The sequence below is a fragment of the Salvia hispanica genome, unplaced genomic scaffold, assembly GCF_023119035.1.
Source record: "Salvia hispanica cultivar TCC Black 2014 unplaced genomic scaffold, UniMelb_Shisp_WGS_1.0 HiC_scaffold_932, whole genome shotgun sequence".
Taxonomy (NCBI): Eukaryota; Viridiplantae; Streptophyta; class Magnoliopsida; order Lamiales; family Lamiaceae; genus Salvia; species Salvia hispanica.
This window is the reverse complement of record NW_025952724.1, coordinates 1-16,000: the sequence shown is the minus strand read 5'-3', so window position 1 is coordinate 16,000 and position 16,000 is coordinate 1. Positions and strand designations below refer to the sequence as shown.

The 16,000-nt window shown below is 35.7% G+C and overlaps 2 protein-coding genes across 2 annotated transcripts; one reads left to right on the top strand and one right to left on the bottom strand.

Moving 5' to 3' along the window:
* Positions 1–4,095: 4,095 nt before the first annotated feature.
* LOC125200365 (putative nuclease HARBI1) lies at positions 4,096–5,976 on the top strand. The gene is made up of 3 exons (XM_048098019.1): positions 4,096–4,122; positions 5,197–5,344; positions 5,510–5,976. The coding sequence occupies exons 1-3, from the start codon at positions 4,096–4,098 to the stop codon at positions 5,974–5,976; spliced, it is 642 nt and encodes a 213-aa protein (XP_047953976.1).
* Positions 5,977–6,612: 636 nt separating this feature from the next.
* Positions 6,613–7,522, bottom strand: LOC125200364 (B3 domain-containing protein At1g16640-like). Its single transcript, XM_048098018.1, has 3 exons — positions 7,457–7,522; positions 7,122–7,386; positions 6,613–6,974 (listed from the first exon to the last, which is right to left on the bottom strand). The coding sequence occupies exons 1-3, from the start codon at positions 7,520–7,522 to the stop codon at positions 6,613–6,615; spliced, it is 693 nt and encodes a 230-aa protein (XP_047953975.1).
* Positions 7,523–16,000: the final 8,478 nt, after the last annotated feature.

The window sequence follows — 16,000 nt, the reverse complement described above, 5'->3', positions numbered from 1 at the left end:
GGTTATCTTGTATTATCTTTTTTCCAAATTTATCTAGGGTATTTTCTAAATAAAGAAAAACTATTTATATCCATAAAATTAGGATAAACTATAATTAATATTAATTAATTCAAAAGGGGTTTAACTAGATGTAATCCAAATCTACCCTTTAAAACCCCAAAAAATAATTACAAAATTGGGTTAATAATTATCTAAATCTTCTAAGAAAATTCTAGATAGATGTAAATCTATCAATATCTATAAGATAGAGATAAAATTAATTATCTAATTCAACTAGGATATTTTCTAAATAAAAATAATTCTATAAATATCCACAAGAAAAAGATAAGCATGGATTTTAACTATCCAAATCTACTAAGATATATATTCTAGATAGATATAAATCTATCAATATCTATAAGATATGGATAAACATAATTAAAATTTGTCTTAGTCTATCTAGGATTTATTCACATAGAATTAAATCTATATAAATCCATAAGACAATTTAAAAATTTAAATTTTTATCCAAATTTATCTAGGATTTGTCTAGATATCATTAAATATATCTAAATCCATAAAAATAAGGGTAAAATCCAAACTTAATTAATTATTTATCTAGTCTATCTAGGATTTATTTTAGAATTAATCTATATAAACCATAAAAAAAAAAATAAAAAAATTTAAATTTTTATCATCCAATTTATCTAGGATTTATCTTTTGATAGAATTTAATCTATCCAAATCCATAAAATAAATAAATTTTAAATAATCCAAGATTTAAGATATGTCAAATCTTATTCTAAATTATATCTTAAAAAAAATTCAAAATTAATTCCTGTTTCCGGGGAAAACCCTTTAAATAATTTTGAATGATTCTCCAAAAGTTTTCCCGGGTTTAGGAAACCCCCAAATAATTTTGAATTTTCTCCAAAATTTGTTCCTAGGATTTGGGAAAACCCCAACTAAATTTGGGAAATTTGGCGCCAAAAGGGAAACGCCACCAACGGGCCCCCCACTCGAACCCAAACCCCGGGGGATGCCCGGAACCCTCCCGGGGAGTTCGGGGGGTGCCCAGCTCGGGGTAGGGAACCTCCCAAGCGCTCCGATCCTGCATCGCCAATCAAGGGGTTCCCTCAAGTGCCAAAGTGCCAACCCAAAGCTACTATCATTGCTCGTGCTCCCCCTATCGGGTCGGGGTATTACAATTGTAATTAATTCACCACAATTACGTAAAAAAAAAAAATTGAGAATTAAATCACGTCCATGTAATTACATATGATTTCATGTAATCATTACAATTTTAGAATGAAACATTCACATACAAAAACGATGCGATACATGTTTTAGGGAAAAATCAATCAAACTTAATTCCATGTAATGATTACCAACAAAACAAATTTTTAATCAAAACATTAATTTTGGGAGAGAATTGATTTTCCCAAAAAAGCCGGGGCTCAATTCTTCTCCCGACGCTATCGTGTTTTTTGGTTCTTTGGGGTTTTAACTTTGCAAATTATAAAACATATAACAAGCAACGAAAAAGCACACAATCATGCAAATTACATAACATGAAATTAATCCAATAATCGAGCCAAAAAATTTGGGTCATAAAATCGTTGGGGATTGAAGCCCCTTTATAAATTTAAAACATGCATTCCAAATAAAACATACATATGGATCTATTTTAGATTATGGGGTCAATTTATCACATGTTAAACAATCAATTGCATGTTTGAAACACATAAATCATGCTTTAAGGAATTAAACCCTAATTAGATATTCTACGGATTAGAGTTACCGATCTGATTTTCCAAAGAATCAATTTTTTGCTCGCCTTCTTAAGTTTATGTTCTTTTTGTACTCAACCACCCCAACCCTTTTAATCCGATCCCATCGGGGCCGACCCCGGGTGGGGAAAGCTTGTCAATCGGACTTCTAGAAAGAAGATTTAACTTCGGCCGCGGAAATCAAAATTTCTTTCCCCCCCCCGGGGAAAAGGGGGGACGAATTTTTTAAAGATTAAAAATCAATTAATTATTTTATTTAGTCTCCTTTTTTAAAGGGGTTTGTTGGGGAAATTTAAAGGACCGGGGGTTGATTTTGAAACCTTTGGTTTTTTTAATTAAATTTCCCCCTTTAAACAAGCCCCAAACAAAATATTATTATCATCCACTATAAAATTTAAAATATTATCCTTCCCAAACCCAAATTAAAAGTAACCCGGGTTTACCTCTTTTAAATTTTTTATTTCCCTTTTTTACTTATAGATTTAAATGTTTGAGAAACATCTCATAAATGCACAAGCAAACATCAATGCGATAAAATTACTTCTTCTCGCCTTGGGTAAAAAGTGGATTAGCAATTCTATCCGTGCAACATGCTCGAAATATGCTTTTCAGTATACCAATCCTAACAGACGCATTTTGGCAACCTTCTCCTTCTCATCATTTTTGCATATAGATAAATGTACAGTATATAGAGTGGTGAGAGGGTCTCACTGCAGTTTAGAATGGTTTGAAATATGTAATTGATAAGTGTTGGGTTTTGAAATTATATAATATATGTGTTTTATTTATTTGACGTGTGGTTTATTTGTTTTAAAATTTTGAATTTATTTTTGGTAAGTGCATAAGTCATAAGGGTTGGGGTGTGACAGGGATCTATGGAAGGTTTTGGATATTGGCTCATCCAATTTACTTTTTACTAATTAAATTGAACCCACAATTTAATATAAGCTTTAATTGGAATATTACGAGCAGCCACTACAGAAGTAATATTGAACTCTCCCCGTCCAAATCCGAAATTATAAGTAATCCGGGTTTCCGTTTTAGCTTTCATTTCTCGCGCTTAAGATGAAAATGTCCATTAATTAATTAATGTCTGCTATGGACTTAATTAATTAATTTCTTATTAATTCCAAGAGTGGACTTAGCATGAAACACTTATTTATTATTCATAGAGTGATCAAACTCCAACTAGCTAGGTTCCGAATAATAAAACCTTGTTTCGCGCTCCTCTTGAGGACATTATCAAACGAGACTCACCTCGCGCACAATTCAATATAATAGCAATCCTAGCACGCTAGATATTAATCACCACTACCCAATATATCGGGATTATTGGGTTACGAAAAACCTGCATCATTTGATAAGTCAAAGTAATGCATAATCAATATTGTATGCTCAATGCTAACCTAAATTGATTAAGAAACAAATATTTATCAAGACCTCGCCTTTCGGTAGCATAAGGACAAGTCTTGCTGTTAGATCCGTTCGGTGCTTTACCACACCAATGTCATCTTATTTCAGTAAGGCTTAGAAATATGCGGACTGACATTGCAACCTTTCACGATGGATAGTCTAATTCCATCTAGGTCGTGAAATTCTTCTTTTTCTTTGTTTAGAACTGACCGTGTTACCTTAAAGTGGACGCCGCCCACAACCGGTCTACTAAAACAAAGACTTAGACTTTGTTAAGTTAACTTATACATTTAAACATGCAATTAACATCCATTAAATGTAAAACATAACAACATTATGACAAAAATAATCTGTTTTATTCCTTGGAAAATAAAATAAGAGTTTTACAGTATTCAATCACTCGAAACGTGATTTCTAGTATACAAACTCTAACAAAAACATCTTATAAATGCACAAGCAAACACAATGTAATAATATACTGATTCTATTAGTGTGAAACTCCTCAAATAATACTGAATCGGGTTAAAAGTGGATTATAGAGTTTTACGTATACAAGCAAGATTCTATTCGAGCGAAACTTGCTCGAAACATGTTTTACAGTATACCAAACCTAACAGTTGAAACCACACTCTTTTCTCTAAAACACCTCTTTGTCCTTGTTGGGGTTGCCGAGCTTTCGGATTCTGCTTGCGGTCGATGGGCGACAATTTATCTGTCGGTGTAATTTCATTTTTTCGGTATATCCCCAATTTTCGATATATGATTGTCTCTTCGAATTTGTTTGTCCATAGTTAAAAATCGCGACGTATAATTTCTTCTTGATTTAAATTCATTACATTTGCAGATTCCCCAATATTATCTAGGTTGTTGCAATCACCTCCGTAATTTCCAATTTTAACGTAGATCCTTATTAATGGCAAACGAGGAGGATGGTCGAAAGGTATGCAATCTGAATTCTCTTTCAAACCAAAAACTTGCAGTGGCCTTTTTTCTAAGACAAAATTTCATATGCTGTGTCGGTCGGGTTTATTGTCTTTGTTACGATGTTGTTGGCATGGATGTTATTATATCTTGGTGATGAACCGGTGTTGTCCATCCAATTGTTATACACAGATGTGGAGTGGTTTGGTTCATTGACTATTACGTTTCGTGAGTTCGCTTGTCTGTATGTAATTCTGGTATAAGATATATGTAGTAAAGATGTCTCCACGAATTTGCATATCATGTCAGTTGAAGTGTTGTACCTTAGTTTATATATCCTTTTATGTATTTGTAAAAGTGTTCATTGGTCCAGCTACTGGGCTCCATATACGAGCCAATCATCAATTTCATTTCTGGGTTGTTTAGTTTCCCTCGGCAATGCTGATGGTAATTTGTGTTTCTGATATGTGTGTCTATGTTCCGATTCAAAGGGTGTTGGTATGCCAAATGACTTTACAACAATACTGATTTTGTTAGAGGAAGTCATACGGAACTACCAAATAAACATGCTGCTTATATCGTTCATGATAACATTGCTTTGCCCTCAAGCGCGCAAGCGAAAACAATGGGACAGACTCTGTCAGTCTGAAGTTTTAGATTCAATACCCGCACACATACGTCATTTGGATAGACTAGTTCGTGTCACTAATAGGTCATGTAGTGATAATTTAAGAATGGATAGGAACACGTTCGGAAGGCTTTGTCGTATCCTCCGTGACCGTGTAGGCTTAATTGATCAAAGGTTAGTGACTGTAGAAGAACAAATTGCAATGTTCTTATGTGTGCTTTCACACCACAGGAAATCTCGTATAGTTGGATTTAATTTCATGAGGTCCTCTCAAACCGTTTCACGATATATACACACTGTGCTTCGTGGTGTACTCACACTGCATGATATTTTTTTGGTGAAGCCTACCCCAGTAGAAGAATCTTGTTCTGATCGCCGTTGGTCTTGGTTCAAGGTGAACACACAATTTTGCCTGTCTCTATGAAGAATGAGTTATCGTTTCACTCATGAGTGTTGTATGTATAGGGTTGTCTTGGCGCGTTAGACGGAACTTACATCAATGTGCGTGTGTCGGTTGCAGACGATCCCTGCTATCGCAATAGAAAGGGTCACATCACCACCAACACGCTAGTTGTTTATGATCCCCAGCTTCGTTTTATGTACCTACTACCCGGTTGGGAAGGGTCGACTGAAGATTTTCAAGGATTTTACGGGATGCAGTAAGTAGGCCATTAGGTCTCAAAGTCCCCAAAGGTTACGTTTTTATATTAAAAATGCTATGTGATAACACTTCTGTCTCCACGAGTTAATTAATAATATGCAATGCAATTCTTTACAGGTTGCTACTATCCATGCGACAATGCATATGCGAACGCCGATGGTTTTTTAACACCATACAAAGGCGTGCGTTACCATCTGAAAGAATGGGGAATAGGGCGGCAGGCACCACAAACTCCAGAGGAGTTGTTCAACCTACGACACACGAAAGCATGGAACGTCATCGAGCGCTCTTTCACCGTCTTGAAAATGCGATGGGGAATACTCAGGTCTGCTAGTTTCTATCCAATAAACGTGCAGACTGGACTCATTATTGCATGTTTCCTGTTACACAATTATATACGAAGTCAAATGACAAACGATCCGGTCGAGGAGGAGGTGGACAATGAGGCTGACATTGACAATGAAAGCGACAATGAGCCTGTAGCCATTGGTGAGCATATTAGTAGCGTCGAACCATCAGCTTTATGGAACAACAAACGGGATGATATGGCCCGTGCTATGTGGGCCGACAGACACAATGTGTAGTTTAAGATGTTCAAATGTTATACTCTGCATTTATTCTAAATTTGATTGTCTTTTCATAGAGCAGATTGTATTAATTTGTGTGTAAAATGAATTTCATGACTTTGTAGTTGTTATTATAAGCAAGCATACTCATGCTTGTCATAAACTTAAAATTGTTGAATTTTATATATTTTTTTCAACTGAATTTGCAAATTTTGGCCGGAATCTTGAATTAACTTTGAAGTGAATTTTCCCTCCCCATGTCCTTATATTTGAAAGTGTTATTGTTGTTGGCGGCATCGGAGAATGCCATAGACTGGCCTCATCCCCATTTCATTCGTTTTGAAGTAGCTGCGTTTTCTGTGCAACCCAAAACATTAATGTTGCGTTCAGCATTTAGCCAATTTTTTAAAGTAATTCGACGCTGAGTAATAGACAAGAAGACATAAACGAGGAGTAGCGACATTTCCATTCAATGCCAGTGATACATGGTGCAAAACAATCACTAGCAAAACAGGGGATGGAGTCATACGTTCACACAAATTTAACCTAGCCGAAAGTGAAAATCTTGTGACTATACTGTCACCTACTAATAACATACATCAAACAAAGAACTAGTACTACATACTGCCTCCATGTCGTTGGGCATCCGAGCTCCTACGGGCGATCAAACCATACGTAGAATTGGACTTCGTTACGGTCAATGAGCTTGAAATGGCATCGAGTTCCGGCAACCAGATAGTTGACATTCTTGAAACGGCGCCAACCGCGCTTCACCCATATCTTGGAATCATTGTGATCGAGGACTATATACCAAGTGTCGCCGTTGACATTGAAGTAGACGGGGTCCTGCAGTGCATTCATTCGAATGTGGCGACGCCAAAACGCAAAAGGGATCTCCAGTGAGCGCTTAATGTTCGACCAGTCAAGGGTGACCACGAACGTGGGGCAGCCATCATCGTCGATGACACCTTGATCGGGAGCATAGTCCTCGTCATCGGATGACTCAATTTCTGGTTCTGAAGGAATGTAATCGTCGGAGGTATCGACATCCGGTGGTCAGAGTCACCTTCTCCTACAGCTAATCATATGATACACATAATTACCGCGTTGTAGTTAGTCTAAATTCCAACATATTCAGTCTGTCTTGAATGGAGTTACCGTACCTTGAACATCACACAGCGGTGGGCAACCCGTGCGAGGGTTGTACCGTTTCACATGAAAGATTTCATCGTCGACCATAGTGAATGTTAGATAATCGTCATGGACAATGTTGTTAATGATTCTGAAATCCGCCCAACCAGCATGGAAATGGCATCCACTAGCAATCTTTAGTAGGCGAACTGGCCAACTCCTTCCCCGCGGCATCACGAAGCGGCAGTCGAAGGAGAGATCTGCCCCATGGATCGACACAAATTCGGGTGGTATCCTCTAGAAAAAATTGAAGAAAGTGTTATATTAACAGACCATACCAGTTAAAACTATATAATCAAATGCTCACCAACTCATTTAGACTGGTGTCGACGTTGAATTTCTTCATGAACGAAGGGAGATTGAAATAGTCCATAGCTCCATTGTCTCCTATATTACGGCTTCTTCGATCGTCGATATTTGGCTTTTGGTGGGTATACGAGGGTGCAGACTGGGGTATTTAACCCCCACCATCTATGAATATCTACTGTATGAAGGATTTGATATGAAGAGCCATAACACTGCATTTTCATAAAGGAAATAGAGTGTTGGCTTATGCGTGTAAATGTGGTGTAAGAGTTGTAAAATCACACGCCAACTTTAGCAACTTTTTCGGCGATGCAGGCGTAAAATAAATGAACATATTTGCATTTACTTCTGCACAGGAAGATATTGGTTGGTGGTTTTCATTGCAGCAAAAATAAATTTGGATGGATTCATTGAATGTAGTCAGACGAGGTAGATTGGGGAAAGACGGATGTTAATTAATAACCGATTTATGTTTCACACTATTAATCAAGCATGGACGCCACCATATCATAGTTTGTGTATGCGTTGAACTTGTAAACCATATTGAATTAACACAAAGTTTTTCGGCTACCGAAAATGTGTAAATTATTTAGTTCCAGTTCCTAATAACACAATTAAAAGATTTCTAAGTATTTAAATAAAATCCGTTCAAATAAACGACCCCCAATTGTTTTTTGTTCAAATAAGCAAAAATTAGTCATATTAGATCACATAAAAAAATGCATGTTTGCTTTGTCTGTGCTTCAATACTTATTGAATTAGTCTTGCATTGTCAAATAAAAATATATAGTCAACTATAAAAGTATTGAAGAGACATTAGAGGCAAAATATAATTATAAAATCCTAAAGTTTGATAATGTTAAAATAAGATACATTATGTAAAAGCACATTATTGTAAAAGACCGTTTTGTTATAGAAACCCATCTACATTTGTTTGGAGTATGGGAACGACAACTGTGGAAACCATTTTAGTTTTATAATTATTAATGCTTCATGAATTTGAGAACCGCATATATGCATGGCCACCTATGCCATACATAACGTGGGTGCACCACGTTGCTCTCATATTACATTAGTGGCATTGTGGAGAACGGCCACGTACATGTGTAACGGGACACCATGTAATGGTGTGGTGGTTTGGACTTGGGATATTACATCCTCGACTCAAATCATCAAAACTTCGTCGATGATTCACAATACAAAGCGAATTATGCGCCCTTTTAGGAAGTAGACTAGACATTTACTTACAGCTTATTTATGGCTCAACCATACCCCATTAATGGAAGCGGGTGTAATGGTGAATTCCAACGGTATTGTATAAGTAGAAACTCCTCTCAACACAAGCAAGCTGCACTACCCTCACCAAACGCATTCTGTAATACTCCCAACTCATCTCGGTGCCATGGATTTCCGAGTTCCTGAACAATCAACGTTCTTCTACAGAGGTAAGTGGTCACGCGAAATGGATACAATGCTTCTCTTGTATCATATCACGAAGTTTAATGTTTTTGTAATTTAAGGGGGACGCCTCTGCTTAGGGGTGTAAATTCGGATACCCGCGGGTACCCAAACCCGAAAATTCGGGTACCCGAACCTGAAATCTGAAAAATATCATACCCAATACCCGACCCGTATGTGAATTCGGGTACCCTAATACCCGATGCGGGTACCCGAACCCAACTAATCGGGTACCCATAAACCCGAAATTATTATATTTAAAATTTATTCTTTTATATAAATTAAATTGTGATGAAAATAGAAATTATTAAAAATAACACAATACTACTTACTATTTATTGACAATAATTCTATATTATATAAAATAGACATAGACATTAGACAAATAGACACTACTTAATTTTAAAATAATTCTTTTTTGGTATAATTTGAAACATAAAAGAGATTAAAATAATTTTTTAAGACATTAAATGAACATGTAAATAAAATGGAGAAATAATAACTAAGTAAATATATACTATTTTCAAAAGATAACAAGTAAGAACATAAATAATGCAACATGAACCGAACACGAATGTAAAGAAGTATTAAATCTATATGTGATTAAATAAAATTATCCTAGATTTACCCTACGGGTCATAGGCCCTATACTAAATAAAAATATTTATCACAAATACATAATTAATCGGGTTTAATCGGGTATTGGTCGGGTACCCTAATACGGGTTTCGGGCACCCTAAACCCGAAAAATTCTAACATTAACTACCCAAACCCATACCCGAACCCATAATTTCGGGTTTCGGGTACCCAAAACCCGTCGGGTATTGGGACTGGGTCGGGAATACCCGAAACCACCGGATTAAATTTTCAGGCCTACCTCTGCTGCCGCATACTTCTACCGTGACGAACTGGAATGCAACCTCCTTGCGAGCTTCTTAGGGTTAGATGACGTTAAGGTTGAGAGCCCGAACAATGTCATTACTATCTCAGACAGAGGTCATCGTCCTCTCTGACTCCGTCATCCCAGCCGCGCCAATACGTGGGAAACCATTCGTGTCACCGGCTGACTCGGACGAAGTTACATCTCTGATGCCTGGGACATCAACTCGTGTTCGTAAGAAGCTATTTGATGAAGATTTTCCAGCATTTCCCAACATATCCAGCCCGAAGTATGCGGGTCAGGGTAACGTTGGTGGTAGGGTGATTTTGCTGTCGCCCAAAGGCTCCTCTTGTGCGTCGTGGAGTCTGGTTCCTAAGGCGCATAAATAACCCCAGTAAATTGGACTTTCAGAAGCATATCTAATGTCGTTGTATGTTTCATTCCATAACCGTCGTCCTTGCGTTGAAGCAGATGGTATAGCTTTAGGTTTTCATATGTTCCGGGTAGTATAATAGTCTGTGTTTTGTGGATGCGTTTATCCTCTTCTAATGTAAGTTGTGTTTGTTCGTTGATACCATCAGTTCATCAAAGCCGGTGTCGTACATTGAATTGTTGAAAATTTTTGACAGTATATGTTTGCATAGAAACGACGTTTGAACTAAACGTTCCGGATGGGTATAAGCTAACAACATTCAGCATTCCAACCGGCAACCTATCATTTATGTTGGATTAAATAAATCAACAAATGTGTACCAAATCATCACATTACGGGACTGTATGGTCGTAAAACATCACACTGTACTCATCATTGAACAAGACACATTTCATAAAGAAACAGAATACGGTTTAATGATGGACCAAAGCACTACTACCATAACAACTGCTTCTACATAAACATCATAGTTAAAGGGGAGAACTCCCATGAGAGATATGACCCCATCCATCTTCTCCTCTACTTTCTGCTTCTTTATGACTTTCTTGGTCAACTTCTTCGGTGCACCGGAGCCAGATCCGGACCCAGTACCGGCTGCAACGCCATTGCTTCCTCCAGCCCCTGCTCCAACACCAGATACGGAGCCAGGTAGTCCACCCTCAGTGACAGACTGGCTCTCATCGATCATCTCGGGTTGGACCCCTTCTGGGAAAACTTCATCAGGAAACAACTCTTCCAATGTCATGGGGTATGATGTACTATCATCGACATTTAAGTCTTCTTTATTTCCATATATCTGTCCAACAAACGCACCAACATCAACTCCTCGTTCGCCATCAGCATGATCCTTGCCAAAAACCTGTTTCCAATCTTCCCATTGAGGCCATGATTTGTTACGCATGTACTTTGCATGTCTGTCTTTCTGCACAATACAGTCGACAAGGTTGCATTCAATGTCTGATAGGTAAACACATCACACGCATGAAGGAATACTACGAGACAATGCATACTCTCCAGAAAAGGCAATGTAGTAATGATACGGTTAACAAAATCAAACCAGAACGATAAGAGGTAGGAATAAACAAAACTTGACAAACATACTCCATTGCTCATCATCACATTCAATTTTGTAAGTTCCATCCGAATTGAAGCCAATCCCACTATGATTGAGCATCATTTTTAGTGAGTCGTAGTTCCTCTTCTAAGTTGTTATCTTCGAATATATGTGCGGATACGGCATGATGTCAGTGCTAGGAAATTCACGCTTGATTGCCTCCCTCGCCTGCATTAAGTATCCATTACGGAAACCGTTGTCGAATTTCCACCCGTTCGCAGTCAGCTCCTTCAACGTGGCCATAAGGATTTCTTCCTCACGTAGCGTCCAAACGCGCCTTGACCTATCCCCTTTTGCGTTTTTGTTGGGGGGCAAGTCGCTAGTACCTGCGAAGTGTACAAAGCAAACATTGCAATATCAATGAGGTATAAGTGAAAATGTATCAGGTAGAAAAATTTATAATTGATACACATTTACAATCTGGTAATGGACTACCATCGTCATCACTGAGTTCCATATGTGGGGATGCCATAACAACCACTATACGAAGGACTAGAGTACTGGAACTGCATCAAACAAATTTACATCTCAGTACAAACAATTGCAACAGTGTTATCTACAAACATTCAAGATCTGCTAGGCCAGTCAGCTGTGTAAAATGTCATACAGTCCAAAGAAAATCGTGTAATGCTATACAAATGAAAATGGATTCCAAAATGAAAACAATGTACACGCGACAAAATCTCTCAGTCCTAAAAGGCGAATAAAACATTGTGCGCCGCCACAAAAATAATCCAATTAAACAGCCTAGAATTCATAACATAAAACAGTCTACCTATCAAATGTATACTCTTTTTAATCGTCTAACAAAAGCTTCGAAAGAAACCCAAGATCTGAACGGAACAAACACAGCATGCATTCACTGACGACACAGAGACATATGAAGAGAAGAGAACACTTACGGATCCTCGATGAATTGCAACCAAAGCTCAATGTGAGATATGACTATATCCACAATATCCACAATATCCAGGAATGTCATACACAACAACCCTATCACACAAAGCCCTGTCAGGGAAATCAAACGAAGCCTAAAAGCAGTAGTAATATCGTGGTTAACTTTAAGATTTTTATATTAAATTTTTATTGGAAGTATAAAGTGTACAATTAATGCATAATTTGAATTTAAATTCGAAAAAATAAGAAGAGAGATTCTGGTTAAAAAAAACGAAAATGGGTTGAAGGTTAATAGAGTCTTTTTTATTTATCCACTGACAATCATTAATATTTTAATATATAATTAATATTAAAATTTATTAAAATATCCTTATGTGGTTGTCCATAATGTGGTTGTTCAGTAGCGTTTCTTTTACCATTATATTGTCCTTATTTAAGTTACTTACGTGAGTCATCATTTACTAATTCTTTTTGGTAAATAAATTTGAAAAGTGGGAGGGTGAATCTACGGCGGCGGAAAAGTAAGTGAGCTGATATTTTTTTTTTATCTTGTTCGTCGCGATTCAAGATTAGTATTTACATGGACGGTTTGGTAATCGATTTTGTGATTTGTTTTTGTGATTTTCTGCTTCTCTTTAGCTCAAATTAACAGATGAATGGATTGATGATTGTTAATCTCTATTTGATTTGCATCTATTTTGCGAAATTTTTAAGATTTATTTTGGGGGATTTTGCTCTTCTGAGTGTCTATCCATTTGTATGCAGAAATATTGATGAAATTAGCTCTAAATAGCGATTATTTCTTAGATTTTTGTTTGGGGTTTTCTCTTTTCAATGTTTTTCTATTCAAATACAGAAATTGTTGATGATATTAGTTTGTATGAAGACACTGTTTCTCTAATTTTGACATTCATGAATGTGTTTTCGAGTTCATTTCATTTTAAACAATATGATTTTTAAACACTCATGAAATGTATACTGTAATAAACTACATCCATCAAAGAATCATCCTAATTCAAGCTCATAGTTGTTCTTTGAAATCTTTGGTGGAGACTTTGCACTGATAAATGTCATCAATTTTATCCTTGAATGCAAGGGGGCACATTGTTCAAGATCGAATCTTGGAAGGTTTTTGCTGCAGCAATAATGTTGGAATTGTGATATAATTCAAAATTTTATTTACTTTTATAATTTTAATTGTCTAATAAAAATGTATGGTTTGTGATTCGTAATTCTCATTTCTTTCAATTAATTCACAACTTAAAAAATCTTTTATTTATATTATTTGCATGAACATTAATTTATTTTTATATTAATTTCAATTTAAAAAAAGTAATATCTATGTGGCATAAAAATAACTTAAAAAGATGTTTATACAACAATAATTTAGTTTTACACAAAATAATAATAAATTGAATCTACTCACAAATAATACAACTCAGTCACTATCATTATTTGGTAATAATCTAAAATTAAATAAAGTATGTAGGGATGTATTCAAATCCTTTTTATATCTTTTGTCTTTTTTCCTTTTTATGTATATATATATATATATATATATAAATAATAAATTATGTAAAGATGAAAGAATACATTATGCATGATTCGAGTTAGGAAGTCACTATTTTCAGTTCTTTTACTGATAAAATATTGAGATAAAATTTTCGAACCATGCCCAAATGGTACTTTAACTATTACTATAATAGAAGAAAAATGAACAATAAATGAAATGAAAATTACCATGAATGCAATTAAGACAAATCGAACTATAAGTCAAGTCGAGAAAAACCCTCTATTAGCAAGAAAAATTACGTCACATCTAGTGCTCTCTGATTGATGTATTGTTCACAAATATAAAACGACTTCCTCCTAGTATGTTGAAGCATCTTCAGCTAGGCACCGACAAACTTAATAAAGCTTCAAAAATAGAGTATGCTTTTGGTGGTGTGTAATTCATCTACAACTCTATGTCTTTTATAGCTATAAAACAAAGACATGGGAGGTCATAAAATTAATATACCGTAAACCACAAAATTATGGTAATGGAATGGGAGTCACAAAAGAGGTGAAGAGGCAAAGACTCCCCATGACCCACTCACGTCCCACGTTTAATTTTCTTGTCTTAGAGCATCTACAATAGTGGACGAGCGCTTGTCTATCGAGATGTTGCGTTGTCCGTGCGCTCGTCCGCTATTGTGGATGCTCGACGGACGAGCGCTATTTTTTTTCAAAACTCTATATATACGGCTCGTTGCAGTTCGTTTCATTTTTTAGACGGGCGAGCGACCAGCTAATGCATGTATTATCATGCACAACATGTACTTTTCTCCGTATTCATGTTGAAATTTTAATTCCGTATTTGTGGATTTTTGTGAATTTGTTTGTTGGGATGTTCAAGTGTTTGTCCACTATTATGCAGTGGGATGTCTTAGTGATGTGGGAGAATGTGTTTTTAGGATATCCTAGTGCTTGTCCGTGGGGATGTTCGTCCTACTTTGAATGCTCTTAATTTCTTTGCATGCTTCTCTTAGATGCAATTTACCCAACAATATTCAAGAAATTAAATAAAATTAATAAAGGAACACTCCACACGTATGTCAAATTAAATTAATCTTAATATTACAAAAAATTCATAATGACAATGTCATGAATATTCTCAAAATTCTCCTTTCATATATTGTATAGACTCATATATTGTATAGATTTTATAGTAAAAAATAAATAAAATAAATTAATAAAATATACCGTCTATTTAGTATTTATTTATAGTTAATAGTGAAAGTCGACAATTAATAAGAGAGACGGATAAAAATGACAAAAATGAACAATAAATAGAAAATGAAGAGAGTATATTTTACTATTTTTATTAATTAAGTCTAATCTAATAGAAATTCTATTTACATGGAGTAGTATTTTAGTACTCCCTCCGTTCCTTCATAGTTGAGTCATTTTTCCATTTCGGGAAGTTCCCTTATAGTTGAGTCATTTCCATATATAGTAACTTTTTCCTCTTTCATACTTTATTCTCTCTTACTTTATTATCTCTACTTTATTCACTTTTTATTTTATTATCTCTACATTTTTCTCTTTCTTACTTTGTTATCTATTTATTTAACATACTCAACATTCATTTCTTAAACTTGAGCCGAAAAGTTCCGCCTCAACTATGAGGGAATGGAGGGAGTACGTTAATTAACGTAAAATATTAGGAGTAATTTTGGGATGAATTTACTGCGTTTTCTGATATGAACGGAGGAAAAGAGAGATGATACGACGAAGGCGAAAAGCAAGCGAGCTGCAATTTCCTATTTCTGAGGTGATTAATTTCGTATTTTGGTGTTGTTTGTTGTGATTATATACGTAATTGTGGGTAAATTGATGGTGCGTTTTGTTGAGGGTTTATGTTTCCCATTAGCTGAAATCAACAGATGCATTCAATGATCCTTGCTGGTTTCCATTTTATTTACATGTAGAAACCTAGAACTACATTTTATAGGCAATTGCGGTTTTTAGGGGATTTAATCTTGTTGAATACAGAAAATATGTTGAAATTATGGTTTGTACTATAAGATATTGATACTCGAATTGGATTTATCTAAAATACTCACAAAACAAGAGCATGCCTATTGATAAAAACTTGTACACACTAGCTGTTTGATACAAATACAATCATATATTCGTACCAGAAAAGTGTGAATATAGGGATCTAGAGAGTGGCACTGATATCGTACATGCGTGAATTTCAAATTAGATGCTAAGAGTT